This window comes from Taudactylus pleione, unplaced genomic scaffold (assembly GCF_031769625.1).
Source record: "Taudactylus pleione unplaced genomic scaffold, aTauple2 ptg000517l, whole genome shotgun sequence".
Lineage (NCBI taxonomy): Eukaryota > Metazoa > Chordata > Amphibia > Anura > Myobatrachidae > Taudactylus > Taudactylus pleione.
Genome location: NW_028284919.1, coordinates 6,616,058 through 6,631,691, shown reverse-complemented (window position 1 = coordinate 6,631,691; position 15,634 = coordinate 6,616,058). Strand labels below are relative to the sequence as shown.

At 41.6% G+C, this 15,634-nt stretch overlaps 1 protein-coding gene across 2 annotated transcripts in view; it reads left to right on the top strand.

Moving 5' to 3' along the window:
• Positions 1-12,863, top strand: part of LMBR1 (limb development membrane protein 1) — a 187,529-nt gene extending 174,666 nt beyond the window's left edge. For both annotated transcript variants that reach the window (XM_088450376.1, XM_088450377.1), the window contains 3 exons: positions 487-553; positions 3,296-3,457; positions 8,147-12,863. In XM_088450376.1, coding sequence (XP_088306502.1) covers positions 487-553; positions 3,296-3,457; positions 8,147-8,220 — 303 coding nt within the window. In that variant the 3' untranslated portion in view covers positions 8,221-12,863. The remainder of the gene's footprint in view (positions 1-486; positions 554-3,295; positions 3,458-8,146) is intronic.
• The last annotated feature ends 2,771 nt before the right edge of the window (positions 12,864-15,634 follow it).

The window sequence follows — 15,634 nt, the reverse complement described above, 5'->3', positions numbered from 1 at the left end:
GATGGCAAGGACTAATTTATGCATGCCCATTAAATGACGTTCAAACAGACAAACGTCTGCTTTTTTCAGACCACCCAACCTGTCACCACCCCCAAACGCTGACAGCTTGTCACTCAGTTTGCGATGGATTCCTCTGTGCGTCCGTAGTCTCAATACGATCGTTGCGTACGTGCAGTTTGGCTTATACGCATGGACGATGGCAAACAATCACTCGATCTGCGTCTAATCATCATTGAGTCCAGCTCTTAATTTGTCCTGATTTCTTACAGCCATTTTCATCAGGCATAACACATTTAGCTTAAATTATGTGGATACTCTGGACATTATACGCATATCTGATACCATCTATTACATGTAGAATTTTGGACCGGTATTGTTCCAGGTAGGTGCAGAGCTTACGTTAGGGTGACAATATTACTTAGCAATTTACTAGATGCCAGTAAATGAATATAATCACAAGTCTAATATATTTTTGCATTGTCACAGATCATTGGGAACTGTGTCTCTATTCTGGTGCTTAGCTCAGCTCTGCCAGTGATGTCAAGAACTTTAGGTAAGTCTGTCCATGGTACATGAATTCTATAGTTTTCCTCCAAGTTAGCAATCTACATAAGGCTCATTTCATAAAAAAAACAGAGCGCAACCCTCACAGTTACGAATACATTGCCGTCTTTTCCGTATTTGCTTTCGCAATTCACGCTAATTGTATATGATTAGGGAATACTGGCTATTTCACGCTTGTCCCTTTAGTCCACCTATAAGGTTGTAAGACCTTCATCTGCATAGTAGACCAAAAGTGACTGCTGGGGAGTTACATCAGTTATATTGAGGAACGAGGGCATGAAAAGCTCATGGAGTGAGATTGTGTGGTTTAGTGGGATTATATATTGTACTATATATTTATCTCTCCTTCATATTTGCAGTAGATGTGTTACATTATTTTAATTTGTATCCAACAAGTTTTACATTACCGTTTGTGTATTCTGTTTCCATTCCCCCTTTCGCTACAGACTGTTTAACATATTGGATTAACTCCTGTTTTTAACCAGAAAAAAAAGCATTTATGTGTGTGTAAACAGATATAAAATAAAAATGCTGTGGGAACGAACAAATAGTCTTTGTTACTTAAGCCTGTTTCCATGTTTCTGTAGCTGAATTTGTGTGCACTATAATACCAGATTGTTGGTAACAGTTGGTAGTAATGTACACTGGTTATTGAGAGGAAGGGCGCTTGCTGGGCACAATTGTTGTTACAAAGAAAACAAATTAATGGCGAAACCCACTTTTTTCTCTGCCTTACAAACGACATTCCTGAATAGTTTGCCATAGAGATAAATAAAAGAATAAGATAGAAGGTAAAAGAAGGATGGTACAATTAGAACACAGCTAACAAATGCACAGACACAGCTGTCCAAACAGGATTAATAGACTGCATTAGGGTACAGTGAGTCATGTGGTGCTTTGCAAAATATCAACATGCATTGCATTACATGTTATGCCCAGTGCTTTTCAATAGATAAAAGGGAATAAATACGTTAAACAGATTCAAGGTCTTCTCACAGTATTAAAACAAAAAATAAACTTTCAGACCATGGTGGGAAAGGCAAGCTAGAGGGAAAACAAACAATCAAGTAATTCAGATCTCCTTTTTTTTTTTTTTTTTGACGCTTCATTCTCTCAAGTGCAAGACATGAGTGCGCTCAGAGCAGAAGAGTGCAACTTGGTACACGCTTGTGTGTTCTCTTTTTAAAAACATAGTAACTTGGAAATGTTGCCATGTTTTTTTTAGCATGCACACAGCCAGTGTTAATTTTGTCAACATATTTTGACTAAAACTAATCGTCAACAAAATTTTTTTGAGGACTCAATTATAACAATAATATAATAACGAAAATGATGACAAAATCTTTGTTCAATCTTATATAAAAGAGTACGACTTATGCTGGCCATACACGCTACAATTATCGGGGCGATCCGCCTGATATCGGCGGATAGCCCCGATAATTGTAGCGTGTGTGCGGGCGACCGAGGGTTAAATATTGCTCGGTCGGGCATGCAGGATTGTCCAGCATGCCCGTCCGATGCGATATTTACCCAGTAACTGTCGGCCGCATCGGGCAGTGTATGCCCAGCACGGCCGACAGACAGACATTTCCTGTGTTTCTTCCTACGGAAGGAACAGGGAAATGTCTCCTCCCCCGGGGGCGGAGTGTGGATGTCGGGCTATACACAGTTAGCTATTTCTCTCACAGTGTATGCCGGCAACATCTGCGGCTGGCAGCCGGCCAGATAAAATGTCTGTCGGTCTGACAGACATTTTATCTGGCTGTGTATGCCCAGCATAAGGGGTACATTTACTAAGGTGAAAGTTTTTAGAAGTGGAGATGTTGCCAATAGCAACCAATCAGATTCTACATAACATTTAGCTAGCACCTTCTAGAAGATAATAGCTAGAATCTGATTGGTTGCTATGGGCAACATCTCCACTTCTAAAAACGCTTTAGTAAATTTACTCATAATACTACATTTAAAATCCTTATCAAAATTAACACGGATACTACATACTTTCTATTTTTGAAGTAGGGTTATTCTAAATTTCAAAGAACAAGTATGTGTTCTAGATATTTGCAGAAAATAAATATGACCTGTGTGAAGTAAATACGATTGTGTATTGCACTTGTTCTAACAAACTTAAGGCATTCATTTGTATATGATATACAGGAGGAGTACTAAGTTAAGTCCGTATGTAACACATACTCTCTCAACCTACTGAGCCTAGATTACTGATCACATAGATAAAGGTTTGCTGACTTCAAGTTCTCAAGGGTATTTCAGAGAAAAGTTCTTCAGTAAAACCCATTACAGTATCATTAAACTGTTTGTAAAAATTATGACTAAAACATTGACTAAAATTAGATTAAATGAAAACTGAGGTGCACTGACTTAATCTTGACTAAAACAAAGCAAAATAAAGAGACTCAAATGTGACTTGAAACCAGCTACAATTTTAAATAAGTCACTAAGACTAAAACTACATTTAAAATCCTTGTCGAATGAACACTGACAGCACCCCTGACATTAGGCATCAGTCATTTAAGTACTTCTATACATTAGTACAAATCCGTCTGTGAACGTGTCCTCATTTGGCAATTCTCCCCTGGCATTATAGATACACTCTGGTCGTGTTTTTGGATGTGAGACCTGTGGCCGGTGACATACTGAAGTAATGCTCAGTCATCCTTGCATCATACAGATTGTGTAAAGTGACTTCTCATTCTCTGTTCTGCACACACAGGAATCACAAGATTTGACCTGTTAGGTGATTTCGGAAGGTTTAACTGGCTGGGAAACTTCTACATCGTTGTTACATATAATTTGATATTTGCTATTGTGACAACACTTTGTTTGGTGCGCAAATTCACATCAGCTGTTCGAGAGGAACTGCTAAAAGCAATAGGTAATTTTTCTTATTTTCTAATTATCTGTATCATACTTTGAATGCACATTATAAATACGGTACTGTGCACTTTTGATTTAAATCTGAAAATGTAATATATATTATAATGTATAAAGTCCTCACCTGCCTTGTGAGTAGCTTTTCCTGTAGCCAGAGGTTCCCAAACACTGGGCCTGATTCAGACACGCTCGCGAGCGCACAGCGCTTGCAAGCGGGTCGATGGTCTCCCACTGCGCACGCCGGAGCCGGCTCCGGCGTGCACATGTGCGAGACCCGGCCAGCAACGGGCTCTACGTCACTACGGGTCTCGCACCAGAATGGGGAGGCTGTTGATTGTGATTGACAGCTCGCCCCATTTTGGAGGCGGGCAGGGGGGGTGGCTGGCCAAACGGAGGCGTTCCCAAAGGAATGCCTGACGTTTGGGGGTGGCCTCAGTAGTGAGCTTCCGGCTCTATTACAGCCGGAAGCTCACTGGGGCTTGCGCTGGACGACACCCTAACACAAGGATCTCGTCGCAAGCCCGATGGTCGCGACCATCACCTGGCCGCTCGCAAAAGCTGTGGGTGGTCACCCACCGCTTAGTGAACGGCTACGAGGCCAGTTCAAATAAAAAAAATGTGCCGCCCTGATTCAGAGCGAGCGCTCTGAAAGAGCATCCGTCTCTAACTCAGGCCCACTGTCCTCAAGGCACCCTTACAGTCTAAGTTTTAAGGATATCCATGAATGACCACAGGTGACTTAATTAGTACTTCAGCCAATTTAACCACCTGTGCTCAACTATAGATAACTGTAAATCCTGAACTGTTGGGGTGCGTTTGGGAACCTCTAGTTAAAAGGCTCAGTTTTGCAAACACTGACACAGGATGAGAGGCGGGACAGGAGCCCTGTGACATGGACCACAATAATTGTTTTGTTTGTTCTTTGCTTTATTATCCTAACAGGGTTACATTTCATTGGCTGATTTCATGTAGAGGTTTCACTTTTTTATGTAATACTATCTAACACAGTTGATTTTAGTTTAACACTTCTAGTAGCATTTTCTTTAGTACAATTAGCCTCAGTATTTTAATGTGTCTGGTAATATACAAAGGACCTGATTCAGAGTTGATTACCGAAAGAGCTGCAATTTTCGTAACTGTGGTTGTGCGAAAATATACTAATACAACCAGTGTCGGACTGGAGCTTGAAGGGCCCGCCGGGGGAATGCAATGGTAGGGGCCCATTCTTTGGGGTATGGTACGTTTTTATAGGGGATGAGGCCAGCCCCCTGCAGAAGCTTGGACAGACATTAGAGACCATGTAACTGACTCTATAATAGGGTAACAATGTCTGGAACCTGACACTAGAGCAAGTTGTGGTGCCCTCAGGCAGAAGGACCCACCTGGGATTTTCCCCGTACTCCTGTGGGCCAGTCCAACCCTGAATGCAACAGCGTATGGGACTTATACTGAGACGCCCACCTGAGCCATTGCAACTGTCCGCAATTGTGTATGCTTATGCAACATCGGATGCAGTTCAGGCAAACATCGAGTAAGTCTATAGTTGCTGAGAATGGCTGCCGTAACTGTGACGCCGGAGCCCTCTTTCAGCATATTGGATTGCAGATGCAGGATGAGACACACCTGCGCTTTTAGTTAACACTCCCTGTTGCCACCCCCAAACGCTCCCTGCTGGTCACTCACACTGTGATTAAAGAGTAGCAGCGTGCGGCTATGATAATGCACCTTTAGGCATGCACAGTAGAAAGACTATCACTACATTTATGATAATATTAGCATTGCGTTCAATTCTGAATCAGACCCATAGCACACTTAAGGTACGTACACACTAGGCGATCAGGAAAGACAGTACGCTTACGACATCGTAATCGTACTGTCGTTCCTGATCCCCTGTAGTGTCGGCACTGAGCAATCAGTCGTTCAGTGCAGGCACTGTCCATCATTCCTGAACATGCCAATCTGTCGTTATTGTTAGATTGTGCTGCATGTTCAGGCGATGGACCATGTCGGAAATGACCAGCGGGAGTGCGCATCGCTGGTCGTTTCCGACATAAAAGTGCACGATTTGTGCACGATTACTGAGCGATTGCACGATTACGATGTCGTAATTGTGCAGTCGCTCAGTAATATCGCCCAGTGTGTACCCACCATTACTCTTTGAATATTAAGGGTAGGCACTTGGGGTAGGGTTAGGCTGCAGGAGGGGAGGTTATGGTCAGGCACTAGGAGGAATGGTTAGGCACTAGAGAGAGGGTTAGGCTTCAGGAGGGGAGGTTAGGGTCAGGCACTAGGGGGAAGGGAGGTTAGGGTTAGGTACCTGGAGAGTTTGGGTTAGGCACTAGGGGGAAGAGAGGTTAGGGCCAGGCAGTACGGGGAGGGGAGGTTAGGGTCAGGAGCTAGAGGGAGGGGAGGTTAGGGTCAGGCACTAGGGAGAGGGTTAGGCACTAGTGAGAGATTTAGGCTGCAGAAGGGGAGGTTAGGGTCAGGCCTAGGGTTAGGAATTATACAGAGGGTTAGGCTATGTAAGGGGAGGTTAGGGTCAGGCACCAAGGGTGGCGATGGTAGTGTCAGGCACTAGGGGGAAGGTTAGGGTTTGCAATTCTCACCACCAGAAGCGACACAGGATGCGCTGGAAGTCATGAGTACTTCACCGCCGGACCCAAACGACGACGCCGGCGCCGCAGTGCCAGATAAGTCACCAGTAGATGACCAGGGACGTTTTATTCACATTCTAAACATGCCGACATTGTCAATGTTCACATTGTGACAAAAATATACCACCCCTTCTCAGACTGCTCTTTGTTTACATATGTCATCTTCTCATACTTTTGACTGCTCTCTGGGCCTGATTCAGACCCGCTCGCGAGCGCTGAGTGCTCGCAAGCGGGTCGATGTTGGCCCAGTGCGCATGACTGAACCGGCTCCGTCGTGTGCATGCGCGAGACCCGGATAGCGACGGACAAACCGTCGCTCCGGGTCTCGGATCAAAGGGGGCGTACTGTCGATGTTGAGTGACAGCACACCCCCCTTTTGGTGGGTGTGCCGGGGGCGTGGCTGCCCAGACTGAGGCGATCCCATGGGAGTGATGTCAGTTGGAGTGCTTTCGGCTCTGTTAGAGCCGAAAGCACTCTTGGGCTTGCGGCAACGAGACCCTACCACAAGGGTCTCATCGCAAGCCCGATGGGCGCGATGGTCTTGACCATCTTCCTGGCCACTCGGTATAGCTGTGGGTGGCCACCCACAGCTATACGAGCGGCCAGGAGGCCGCTCTAAAAATCAGGAAGGACGGCCCTGATTCAGAGCAAGCGCTCTGTCAGAGCGTACGGCTCTGAATCAGGGCCACTGTCCACATTTATCCCCTTCATGTACCCCTCTCACTGCACCCTGACCACAACTATCCCCTTCTCATTCCGCTCAACACTACCCTCTGCCCACATCTATCCCCATCTCATACTTCTCTGATTGCCCCTTTGTCTACATCTGTCTTTTTATCATATGTCTCGCACTGCCCTATGTCCACATCCATCCTCTTCTCAGACCTCTAACAGAAATTAAACGGAATCACATGACCACACAGTCCCAGCAGGCAACCACTAGCCCATTCAGGAGCAATTATCACATTTTAAAAATAGTTATTGGTCTACTCAAGATTGTTTATTACTCTCTTATACAGCAGGTAAAATAAGTTTTGAGCACATCAACATTTTTCTCAGTAAATATATGTGTAATGGGGCTTTTGTAATGACATGTTCGCCAAATGTCAGCAACAACCCATGTAATCCACACATGCAAAGAAATCAAACCATAGATGTCCATAAATTAAGTTATGTGAAATTACACAGGGAAAAAGTGTAGAACACGCATACTGAAAATTATTTACTACTTCGTACAAAAGCCTTTGTTGGTAATAAGAGCTTCAAGGCGCATCCTTTATGGAGAAACTAGTCGCATGCATTACTCAGGTGGTATTTTTGGCCCATTCTTCCACACAAACAGTCTTCAAATCCTGAAGGTTCCGCGGGCCTCTTCTATGAACTCTGATCTTTAGTTCTTTCCATAGATTTTCAATTGGATTCAAGTCAGGTGATTGGCTGGGCCATTCTAGCAGCTTTATTTTGTTTCTCTGAAAACAATTGAGAGTGTCCTTGGCTGTGTGTTTGGGATCATTGTCTTACTGAAATGTCCCCCGGGGAAGGGGGGCGGGTTAGGATTAGGGAGTCTAACGGGGTTAGGTTTGGGGTGGTGGGAGAGATTAGCGGCAGGGTTAGTGTTAGACACCCCCAGGGAGAGCTTAAGGTTAGGCACCCCACCGGGAGGGTTAGGTTCAGGGAGTGGTAAGGGGGAGTTAGGGTTAGGCACTAAGGGAGAGGTTAGGGTTAGGCACCCCCCTAATTGGACAGGGGAGGTTACGGTACTTACCTGTCCCTGTGGGGCATCCGCTATCGGGATTTCAATCCCATTCCCACAGAACAGCCAGCAATTAGTGGATTTATGTATATGCACCAAAGAAGACGAAGCAAAGTACTGTTGACAATTGTTTTCTATATTTCTGCAGTATTTTAAAGACAGAGGTGGCATCTCTTGTCCTTTGTGGGGTTCATCTCATTTATAATAAGATAATATATATTTGCACATTTTGTGAGAATACATTTGCTGGCGCTACTAATACTTTGTTGATCTGTATTTGCAGGTTTAGATAAGCTTCAGCTGTCACATGAGCCCAGCGATTCCCCGTCCCCTAACGGGCACCAGAAAACACTGTGAAATAAAACCACATCGTGGCGGATGACATTCCTCAGAGCTTAGCCTGAATCCTCACTGTTCATGTCCATACAATTCTTTACATTTAGCAAAGACTAAAAGTATAGGTCAGGCTGAGCGTGTAGATGCTTTTTTGTGGACTTCTACAAAAGGTCACTATTTTTTGTTACATCGCAGAAAAAGTTAAATATGACATTATACCAAGACCATGAGCCTCGGGGGGTTTATACTTTTTCTATTAAATGATTGTTAGAAAATAACATTTCTGCCCATGTTTTGTTCTGAGCAGATTATGACGTGTTCATAATTCAGCTGAGAACTGGCAATATCACTCCATCCGTCATAGTCACAGAAAGCTTTTTTACACCATTTTGGATTTGTTCCTGTTAATTGTTTGCTGTAATGTACGTTACGTTATTAAAACTATGGGGGTTATTTATGAAAACTGAAGGGAACAAAAGAAAATGTCGATGTAACTGATTGCAACCAGACAGGCACCTGCTTTCATTTAATAACCTGTATTATAAACATTTGTTAGAACCTGATTACTTGTATTTTTATTTCTCGTGCAGCATTTTTCATAAACACCCTCCCCAGTTATGTCTAGTACTTGTTATCACTTCCTGACCAGCTAAGGTATTGTACTTCTAGTACAGTAATCCAAGTTACAAAATGAAAGGTTATTATTTTGCAATGGTATTTACTATCAGTAATAGTTTGTGTTTTCATGATATATCCTGAGGTTTATGCACTGTTTATTAGTGACTAAACCACAATTGTTGCAGACTTACATCCATCTGTATCTTCATGTTTGATGTTTGTCACTTTACAAAGGATTATCAGCAATGGCTATAAGCCAGAAGACCTGGTCTTGTTTAACTGTGATTTTAAAAGCAATATTTACTACTATGTCCTATACAATGTTTACAGAAATGTTATTGCTGACAAGTGAAAGATAATTTTACTGTTGCTACCGACAGGTAATAATTAGTTTATTATTCCCCATGCAATGTACTGTTTGGGCCTATGTATAGTGTGTGCATAATAGCAGCATATTGCAAACAAAGAGTAGTAATAACACATGCTATTACATAGACTTGTTACTTTCAAAAGGCTATGACCAATACCCCTCTTATGAGCGCATTGAGCTTGAAATGTTAAAGATTTTAAACATAGATTTAATACCAATAGATATTATCATTTATTCTGTACATCTCAATCCAAAGTCACGTTGGAACATTATGCTGCGGCCTTCACTGGCTGTCGTTTTCTGGTGCGGCGCTACTGCTTGATCCATACTGTGTAACAAGAGAAAAGAATTTTATATTTTGGTTACATTTAGTGTAAAAAAATAGTTGCTTTTGCGTTTTACCCTCCAACTAACACAGTACAAGTATTAGCGCTAATTGTAGTACTGCCATAGCGAGCACACGCTCATATGTGTAGGAAAATAGACAATGTGCTTATCTAAACATTGCTGATTTCTTATTGGAGTACCAGCATTTTGCATAAGTGGGACAGTCCGATGAAATCACTATCTCTGTAGTGTCTGCGTTCTGCACAGCTTTATGTCACTGAAGCGTAGTTTTTGTGTCCATCCATTCCTTATATATAGTGTTGTGGCAGGATTTGCTGACAACAGCCCTGGCTACTCCCCTAGTGCCCTCGTTTTAGGCTGTGAATATTATATCAGGGGCGCACACCCAATATAATGGTATAAACTCCTAACTGATGTGGCACAGCACTAGAAGGTGCATTAAGCACACTGTTGTTTTCATATGTCATACACAGTCTGTGTAGCTGTGACCATACAATGAGCACTATGGATATGCAGTGATGATGCCAACATGTATGTTGGACGCCTTAACAAATACCATATTAAACAGAGAAGAGGGAGGTATATGGCTAAAAGCTGGTATTACACACAAGAATCTGGCTCTGGCACAAATGCAAGATGTTTTATTTGTTCAGATACATAGTGCAGAGTCTTCTGCAGTGAACAGATCAAAGGCACAACTTAATACTTATTATATATTATATATCCTCCACTATTCTCAGGTAATCTGATCAGAGCTGTCTCTAGGTAGCATTAGGCTATATATGTAACCTTAGTCAGTGCATTGTTCACTGCACTATACTCTGCCTCATCTGTAATATATACTTAGGACATCCTAACTGCCCCTCCTAGGGGCCGAATGAGAGGACTGGCCGGGAATAGTACTCTGGTCTCTGCTTGGTATGCAACATGGTAGGGTTTTGGTTCTGTCAGTCTGACCGTTACCTTATGTGGAAACCTTGGAATGCCAGAACCCTGTGCTGTGGGGAATATGGCACATGATGTAAGCACCAGCCAGGTCAGGTACTGCCATTATTGCGGATATTGTCGGTGTCACAGTGCAGTGTAACACTCTGCTCTGTAAACACCAGGTCAGAGAGTGGTAGATCCTCCTCATAGCTATTGTCTCATAGCCCTCTTACTGTATACTGTGTACAGGTGTCATATACTACCTTTTAGAAAGCTGCACCTGAACATTGGCTTTGCCCCCTCCTTAGATTAGAGCCCCCTGTGTCAAGAAAGTACCGTAGGTCTATAGTAATGTGTTTTCTAGTCAAAAGAGAATGCTTCAAATGTGAAGATTATAAATATATGTAATGACTAATATTTGGAGAGTGGGGATCAGTTAGCCAAGGTCACTATAATTTAAGCTTATTTTGTACTAGCTTCATGTAATGACAGATGTATTTGGACCCTTTGCATTTAGAGCAGGGTAGTATAACTTTATCTCTGTAGATGGTGTGGAGCATAGATAGCCAATAGTGCACAGTCAGGCAGTCCCTGTCTGCTGAATACGATGATAGATGTAGTCCCAGGAAAGCAGCTGCAGTTACACGCTGCATTTTCAGTGTGCATTAGCAGAAATATTGAAATGTTAGAGCAAGAAGAAAACGTGAACTCTCTTTACCTAGAATAATCCATGCTTCCTTATACAGCTGTATGAAGCGCTTTCTGACTTGAAAATGGTGTTTTACAAAAGATGATTTTTTTTGCATTTTAAACTATGCACACTCACAAAACCACAATATAATTACTCTCCAAATGCCACGGGCACTATGTAATCCTGTAACCCTGAGGAGTGTGGTCCTCAGCAGGCACTCCACGGCATGCTGGCATTTACATTCCCAGATAGCTAGAAATACATTTTTGTTGAGAGATTAATAGAGAACCGTAGCAGGGTTCACATCTCCAACTCACGAGTAGTGCTGTCTTTCCGAATCTCCTTACATATGTTGGAAATGTGATATATTAGAATAACCTGATCATTGACTGATCTTTCCTGAAGTATGGTTATGTAACACCTGTTGTGTTGGGTTTTTTTAAATGTTTTTTTATTTAATTATATTTCGGTCGGACCCCACAATTTTGCGAATAGCGGAACCACTGATAATTTTCGAGGTGAATTTCTCCCACAGATAATGAACCCACCAATGTAACTAGTGAGCGCTGTGATTTATTTGGAAGCACAAATAATGTGATGGATTTTTATATCCATTTATTTTTTGTTCTATAACAATCTGTCACACTAACTAAGTAACTTGTTTTCTGGAATGATTACATCATAAGATTGTTACACCATTCAGGTCTACAGCAAGGATATTGAAAGTCATATGTAACATTCATCTACAATTTACTGTGATTTGTAAGCTGGCACATCCACATAAGGCAACTTTCTCAGAGCAACCACTGTCCTACTGTGGAAAGGCTAATGGTTCACTATATTCCAAAGTGTACCAAAACACATTTAAACTGATTTTCTACCATTCACTTTAGTGATATGAATGTGCCTCATGTAACCTTTCTGAAAGACAGTGCTTTATCCTTCTTGGTTTCTGTTGATTTGCACAAAAGTGTTTCCATCATCTAGATAGAGCACAGGTTCTCAAACTCTGTCCTCAGGACCCCAAACAGTGCATGTTTTCCATGTCTCCACACTGAATCAAGTGAAATAATTAGCTCCACCTGTGGACCTTTTTAAAATGTGTCAGTGAGTAATGATTACACCTGTGCACCTGCTGGGTGACCTGCAAAACGTGAACTGTGTGGGTTCCTGAGGACAGAGTTTGAGAACCACTGCGATAGAGATATTGTTTTGCCTGCTGTTGTAAAAGACAGAGAAATGCTATAAATATATCTGCATCACAGCAGGAAGCTGAGCTGTTGTATCCAAGGATAGATGATACAAAAAACTTTACTGAAAAGCACAGAAGGAATCTATAAAGATAAAGCAATGTATTTGGCAAAGGTTGCAGCAAGAATGTGCAAAGTAATACAATCCTCTGAAAGCGGTAACCCCTCTTCATTGTACAACTTTATATTGGCTCCATATACAGGATTTACATCCATTTTCTAGAATTCCTGTAGTGGAAGAACAATTTAATTGCTTGAATTTATTCACCATCTTGCTTTTATATTCAACTTATAAAAGTATAAATCTTGTGTTTACAGGCTTATTTTCTCCTGTACTGTTAATGGAGTATAGACAAAGTATGAAATGTGAACAAGATCACTCCCAAATCATTTTAGTTGTGGTCTGTGCTTTGGATTGTATTTTGTGTGTATATTACTGGATTTTTTCTTTGTGTTTATATGTTCAATAAACTTTTTTGTGTTTCGTAAAAATTGGTCTATGAGATTCTTTCTCCATCCATTACAATCACTCTCAAAGGAAAGTGAAATCTCATTTCAAAGTACAGTGCATATCTTGCTTTTAATGTGTATGGCATGATTTGCATTTGCTAATCTTCATGTAGTCTGTGTCGGATTTAGTCTACCATGGACCATGGCTGTAACCAAAACTGTTTTAAACCCAGCAGTCTTGACTAGCTTAATCTGTAAATGGATCTAAACTCTCCAAATTAATATCCAAATCTCCTTTCCCTCCGGCACTCCTGAATTTCCCCAGGGTGCAGAGCATACTTGTGCAGCGAGACCAGTTGTCAGACTGCATGCGTTATCTGCCACGTTATAATGCAGAAAGGGTGAGATGACTGCCTGGGGCATATCGATTCCTACCTATCTATACCTTCTAACAATCGATTCCTGCCTATACCTTCTAAAATTGTCGCTATTTAGCGTTATGAGTCACAGAAGAAATAAATGCTTTCAGACTTTGAGTGTGGTTCCAAAGCACAAAAAGATATTATTCAATATAAAAACAGATGGTTACACGCTGTGATCTAAATACAATTAGCGCAAGTAAATTATACAGACCCAAGGTACAGTTGTTGCATACGCATGCGATCTGGACCCAGATACCGGCATCAGCAATAGAAACCTCCATCAACAGCACAGAAAGAAGACTCAAGACTGGGTTCAGAGAGCACACACACATACTCTTACAGGGATAGGCAATACAATAGAACAGATTGGCATGATTCCATTGGTTCTCCTTCATGGTGCTTCTATTACAGGATAGTTCATAGGTCATTTCGAATGGACACAAACAGCCTCCAACAGCCCATTGTGTCCTTTTTCCCGCTGCATGCTAATCTAAGCTGATAACATTACAGAGTACATTTTAATGTTTTAACTCTCTATAGTTCATAGTTTAAAGACGCATGTTGCAATCTTCTCACCGGAAATCTGTTGAGACACACTGGATCAGTACAACACCAAACACGGCCTGCTTACCATGTACTAAACCTTAGATATCAAATAACCTTTATTTCACAACATTAATAATTACTGAATAAACCTTGAATATTACACTTTAATACTAGGGAACCTTTTATGTAAGTGTGCAGTGTGTAAGTATTGGGGAATTGAGAAAAGACGCTAGTTAGCGCTGTGCGACTGTGTTTGTGAAGTACATCATGATGGTACGTGTTTTGCAGGGTTAATAATTTTATGTTTTAGTGACTGTATTTGTATGATGAGGACTTTTAACTTCTTTCTATTGCATGGGAATCGCACGACGCAAAATAATAGCATCGCCGTATGTACTTATAATGGTGAGATTCACAAAAAAATGGCGGTGGGCGGCCAGTCGCAAAATGGCGTCTCATTGCCATTCGCAAAATGGCGTCGCCCCAATCTAATTTTAAACCGATCCTGTCTCCGCCAATTATCCGGCTTCGACAGTCCACCCTTTGATAGCAAACAACATGCTATCATACTCTGATTTTAAAATTAATTTAGGCTTACATTATGACATATTTAATGTTAATTTATGGGATGGCACAAGGTGGTTCTTAATCCATCAATACTGTGTCTCTAGGAGGGGACATAAAACTACCCTTATATGCACTCAGCGGATCTTGAAAGATGTGGGGATGCACCAATCCTATAAAGGAAGTATTGATGGGGAATAGGGACTTACATTATTTAAAATAACATTTTAATAACACATTTTATGCATGTCTAAATCTTATACATTATATGATGGTACCTTCTAGTTCAGGGTTGTAATGCAGTCCTACATTTACCTCAGTATTCATATCGTTACTACTGACCACCATCATTATTTCATTTATTTGATTCAATTTATCTTTACATTTTCCACATTTCAACACAGTAAGAACACACCTGGCACATATGCCAATTACCATGATGACAACCAGTATGAGGATCAGGAGTTTACCTATGCTCGCAATCATTTCCTGGACCCACTCTCCTAGACCTGAGAACCATTTCACTGGGTTCAACCATGAAACCCATTCCTCTACTTCAGCCACTGAAGCATTTTGGCTCTTTCGAAATTCCCATTTTAGCTGCAGAATTTCATCCATCTTCCGGTCTATCACCTTCTTGGGATCGCTGGTATCATTTGTAATGTAACTGCAACATTTTACTTCAAATTGGGTGGCCAAAGTTATGCAATACCCTCCAGTGACAACTGTTGAATAATTTAAGACCAACCTGTGTTGCACCAGTTCTTTCTTGTAGGCCTGCAACTCCCTACCTGTATACCTGAATGTGTCATCATACATCTCGGTGATATTATATATTAATTTAGCAAGATCTTGGATATATCTAAAATTTAGTGTACCCCGAGCGATCCTGGTGGGATCCAATGCTACCAAAACTTGAAAGCCAGTTGTCTCACTAATTAACTGCTTGGCTTTATGCACGTCACCAGGTATCATATTTCTTTTGTCTCTGTGTTCAAACTGTGTGTGAAGATATGGTGATGGTGTTTTTATGAATACCAAGCATGTCACCATGTGTAAGAGTCATAACTTCAGGAACTACTCTTCCCAAGTAATATAAACCTTCGGAACTTGGAGAGAGCCACTTATACGCTTTCCTTCCACATATAAAATATACATCATCAGGGAGAACATAAGGAATAGTGAACATCAATAACCCACACATTTCCCTAGCAAGTGATCCTACTTCAGGTTCTCCCATTTGACTCAT